This window comes from Cordyceps fumosorosea, assembly GCF_001636725.1.
Source record: "Cordyceps fumosorosea ARSEF 2679 chromosome Unknown scaffold_42, whole genome shotgun sequence".
NCBI classification, from domain to species: Eukaryota; Fungi; Ascomycota; class Sordariomycetes; order Hypocreales; family Cordycipitaceae; genus Cordyceps; species Cordyceps fumosorosea.
Genome location: NW_017387342.1, coordinates 2,874 through 7,284, shown reverse-complemented (window position 1 = coordinate 7,284; position 4,411 = coordinate 2,874). Strand labels below are relative to the sequence as shown.

Genomic DNA, 4,411 nt, shown 5'->3' with positions numbered 1-4,411 from the left:
TTAAATTAGAATTTAAAAAATAAAGTATAGTTCTTAAGTAATTAGAAGTTATTATTTTAATATAAAAGTCTTTTTTTATAATAATATAATAGTAATTTAATATTAAATAACTCTTTAAAGAATATATTAATATATTATAACTTTTTATATATTTATATATTATTTATTATATTTTAAATAGTATTTAAAAGGTTTTATTTAGTATTTTAATTTATAATAATATAATAATAAAAATAAGATATTAATTAAAGTTTCTTTATATAAGAAAATATAGATTTTATAATATATATATATTATTAAAGTGGAGAGGATAGGTGGCCTAGAAATAGGGGTGGCCTAGAAAGGGGTGGGTAACGTTAACTACTAACTAACGCTTTTACGCTAGGTTGCTAATAACCGCGCAGCTCTGCCTTAGTAACTTGCAGTCGTGTGGAGAGAAGCCAGGCTCAGTTGGAAGCTTACGTGAAGCTAGAATCTAGCTTAAGCTTGAACTTGCCAGGATAGCTATAGACTGTCTTATTAGACCAGCCACCTAGTTATATTGTATAGACATGGTTCTCGTGCGGCCTTAACAGGTTGAGTATTAAGCCCTGGGCGGCAATTTCAAAAGATTTTCTTCAGCGAGTCCCAGACTCTAACTCCACTGTGCAATGGGCGGTTTTTTCCTAGCAACTTTAAAAGTAGTCGTCCTTAGCCTATAAACGGCCTCATAGCTCTTCGACAGGCGGATAAATCGTACTGAAACTATAGAATGTATCTTTAATAATTCTTATTATTTTGGAGACTCTTAACCGATAGAGTTTAGTTTCAGCAGAGTGTAAACGCCATCACCTAACCCACCCCGCAAAGGCCGGGTCGAATAAACCCACTAAATCCACACTGCAGTCAGTTAAAAACCTTAATTTATAGTAGTACATATGATATAGGCTAGATTGCCATGTTGCCGTCGCTTCCGTGTCACCGGCGTAACACTTCTGCTATAAACCCGACACTATATGGATATCTGTTAAGGGAGTGACTCCGGCGCTATTGCTGTACCGAGAGGCCGGACATTTACCGAAAGGCTCCAGCTCCCCAAAACCATATTTATAGTGATAATCACGAGGTCTTAGGCCGAACAAGCCCCGCATTGTCGATTCATTCTGAGAGCTTATGCGCTGATCTCTTGTATTGTTCGGATTACCCGTGGTCTGTCAACAGTCTGGTTACTGTTTTGATGCGACTCTTGAGCTTTTTGGCCCTTCCCCTTCGCGCGATCCCCGCAGATTGGCTTTCTAGCGACGTAACTCTCCGGAAATGTCGCTCGCCTTTTTCGTTCTCACCATGAGGCGCTAGCAACTTGTAGAAAGCTCTCACACTGTTCCTGACTCCGTGACGCCAGACAGCTAAGACAATGTTAGCCGCAGCCGGCAGACGCTTGTGGCTGCCTCTACCTGACAGATTACTAGAACAGACGTTTCTGGCGTATTGTAAATGCAGATATACTCAATTTGTGGTCGAAAGATGTGAGTGGTCTTTTTTCCCTATTCCGAATCGGATAGGTAAGAAGCATGCTCGTTCGTATTGGTGTCGGAAATCGCCCACTGCTGAGCTGCGAGATAGACTAGGCTGAACGACATGCCGTCAATGACACAGTCGCTAGAGCTGCATCCATTTCTTGACGACCTGGAGAAGCGCCGAATTGCCAGATCCCGGAACCCACTCCTACAGGGGTGAACGCTCAGTTGTCAGAGGCGGTACTGGTCCAGGAACGTAGGCCGGTACTACCATGCAGCTTCACGGTTATAGTTTGTTTCCGTTTATTCTCTGACACATTACGCTGGTTCACGCTTAAAAAGATCCCCGCTCATGGGGCGTCGAGAGATGGAGCTACCTTAACACCCTTTCCCATGTCGCGCGGCCATCGCACGACCAGGCGCTACCGGCCCCTTCCCGAGCAGACTTGGCCATCAAAACTCCGCAATGTGCGGGGATAGCGCAGGATTATGCTCGCCGATGCGTTGGGAACCGGTACGAATCCGCTCGAATTGGGACAATGCCCCTCTCGAGAGGCTCTGACGGGGTCATGGAGAGTGCATTTCAATGCGCTCACGAGGCTGTCTATATAAAGACTCTTGCCAGTCCATAAAAGAGAATCTAGTCTCTTAACAGGCTCACAAATCATTCTCGCTTCATTTCAAGGCAGCTGTCTTCATACTCCCCTTGGCTTATACAGCTGTTCAACCCACAACATGCGCGTCGCCCTCATTTCCCTCGTTACGGCGGTGGCAGCCAGCCCGATGGGCAACAACCTTACTTCACCCGAATCAAGATGTATGTTAAACAAAAGATGTCTTCCCAACCACACCGCACTCGTCCGACTAACTCATCCTAGCTGTTGATAATAACTTGATGAACAACCTAAGATTCTATGCTCAACATGGCGCTGCCGCTTACTGCAACGCCGAGGGTCCTTCGCCCGGTAGTTCTGTTGCCTGCAGTGGCGGCGAATGTGACGATGTGATGCGCAATGGTGCTACTATCATCAGCACTTTCCAGGGCAGTAGCACCGGCATTGCTGGTTACGTCTCTGTTGATAAGACCCGCCAGGAAATCGTCTTTGCGGCACGCGGCAGCCATAATGTCCGTAACTTTATTACTGATCTCCTTTTTACGCAACGCGACTGCGATTTTGCCCCTGGCTGTAAGGTGCACAATGGCTTCGCTGAGTCGTGGAACGAGATCTCAGCCGCCGCCACGTCGGCTATCAAGGAGGGCCTAAAGGCAAATCCGGGCTATAGGCTTGTCATCACCGGTCACTCCCTTGGCGGCGCGGTCGCCACGCTCGGCGGTGCCTACCTCCGCCGCTCCGGCTTCCAGAGCGTCATTTACACGTTTGGCACGCCACGCGTGGGTAACGAGGTCTTTGCCTACTTTGCTAACAGCCAGAGGGGCGGGCTGTTCCGTGTAACGCATATCGACGACCCGGTGCCGCGCCTGCCACCTATGATCTTTGGCTACCGCCACAGTGGAACTGAGTACTGGCTGTCTAACGGCGAAGCCTTGCAGACAAAGTATCAGCCTGCTGCCGTTGAGGTCTGCCGTGGTATCGAGAATGTCGCCTGCAACGCTGGCACTTTCGGCTTCGACATCCTTGCCCACTTCCACTACCTTACTGATATTTCTGACTGCGCGCCCGTCGCAAACAAGTGGAAGCGCGACGCCAACCCCTCAGACGAGGAGCTCAAGCAGCGCCTCACCAAATGGAGCCAGCAGGACCAGGCGCTGGTCAATAATTGTTATTATTGTTATACAGTTGACAATACTTACACTCGGCTCTAGGGTTGGGCCTAAGACTATCGCTGCAGCGACGATTGCCGAGATGATGGTATTGAGCGACCGCAATCATTCGACGATGATTGTTTGAAGTATTGCATTACATGATATGTCCCGCACAAAGGTCCGACTCCTTTCCCCGCCGATACGAAAGATCTCAAGCTGGACTATTCGTGATGGCCACAAAGTTACGATTAGTAAGTTAGTTCTTAGCTTATGTCATTGAGTAAAGGATCTGTGTTTGAAAGCTGGGCTATCTTGGTTTGATATACGCATAGCTTCTTTAGGTCACAAGGTGCAATTATGAGTCATTGCGAGACTTGACGTCGATGTCGCAGATTTATCAAGACAAACAACAGCTCAAGGAGCTTGGCAATCGTTTCAAAATCTATTTTTTCACTCATCGTATGCAGCATGTAGCTAGCGTAAGGCAGTGTGGTCAGCGGAGGCTTGACCGATATAAAGACATGGCGTGCTCACCCACCTGGAAACGCGAATTCAGTCTGTCAATGTTCTGTTTCTTCAAAATTTTCCTATTCTAGCTGAGCGAGAGTCTTATCAACTAAAAGTGAAAGAATGGAGCATCGTTTTGATCATTTGATCGAGAGATAAGGCGCTTATTGCTGTTCACATCCTTCGTCAAACTTCCGCTTTGCCCACCCAGCCTGTCAACCACAATGATGACCCTCGAACTTGTTGAGTACGATCCCGCGACTCATTCTTTCTCGTGCGATTGCGAATCCTGTAGCTAGGTAAGTTCCGAATAATCCCAACTTCCCTTCTCCCAAACAGGCCAATCATTACCATCATTACAGAGCTTTTAGCGCGGTGTGCTTACTGCCCACACCAGCGAGACCCCCCCCCTGCATGGTATGCAGCAGTCCCCAAGCATAAACGGAAGATGGCAGACGTGTATGGTGATGAGCTCTAGCCAACAGTCAGCACCTACATGCAGTCAAATTCCCCTCCCCTATGGCATCTCGTGGTCTATCCCTTTCCGTTGAAGAGACTAGGTGATCTGGTCCTGTCTTATTACTGCTGATGAGTGTCAGAATATGCTCGATTTAGATGGAGGAAAACCGGCAGTTATTCTCCA

The 4,411-nt window shown here is 47.1% G+C and overlaps 1 protein-coding gene across 1 annotated transcript; it reads left to right on the top strand.

Moving 5' to 3' along the window:
• Nucleotides 1–2,231: 2,231 nt before the first annotated feature.
• On the top strand, nt 2,232–3,333 carry ISF_09125 (lipase precursor; the record flags this gene model as incomplete). The annotated part of the gene is made up of 3 exons (XM_018852728.1): nt 2,232–2,313; nt 2,375–3,267; nt 3,322–3,333. 3 exons carry the CDS (start codon nt 2,232–2,234, stop codon nt 3,331–3,333), a joined length of 987 nt encoding a protein of 328 aa, XP_018700042.1.
• Nucleotides 3,334–4,411: the final 1,078 nt, after the last annotated feature.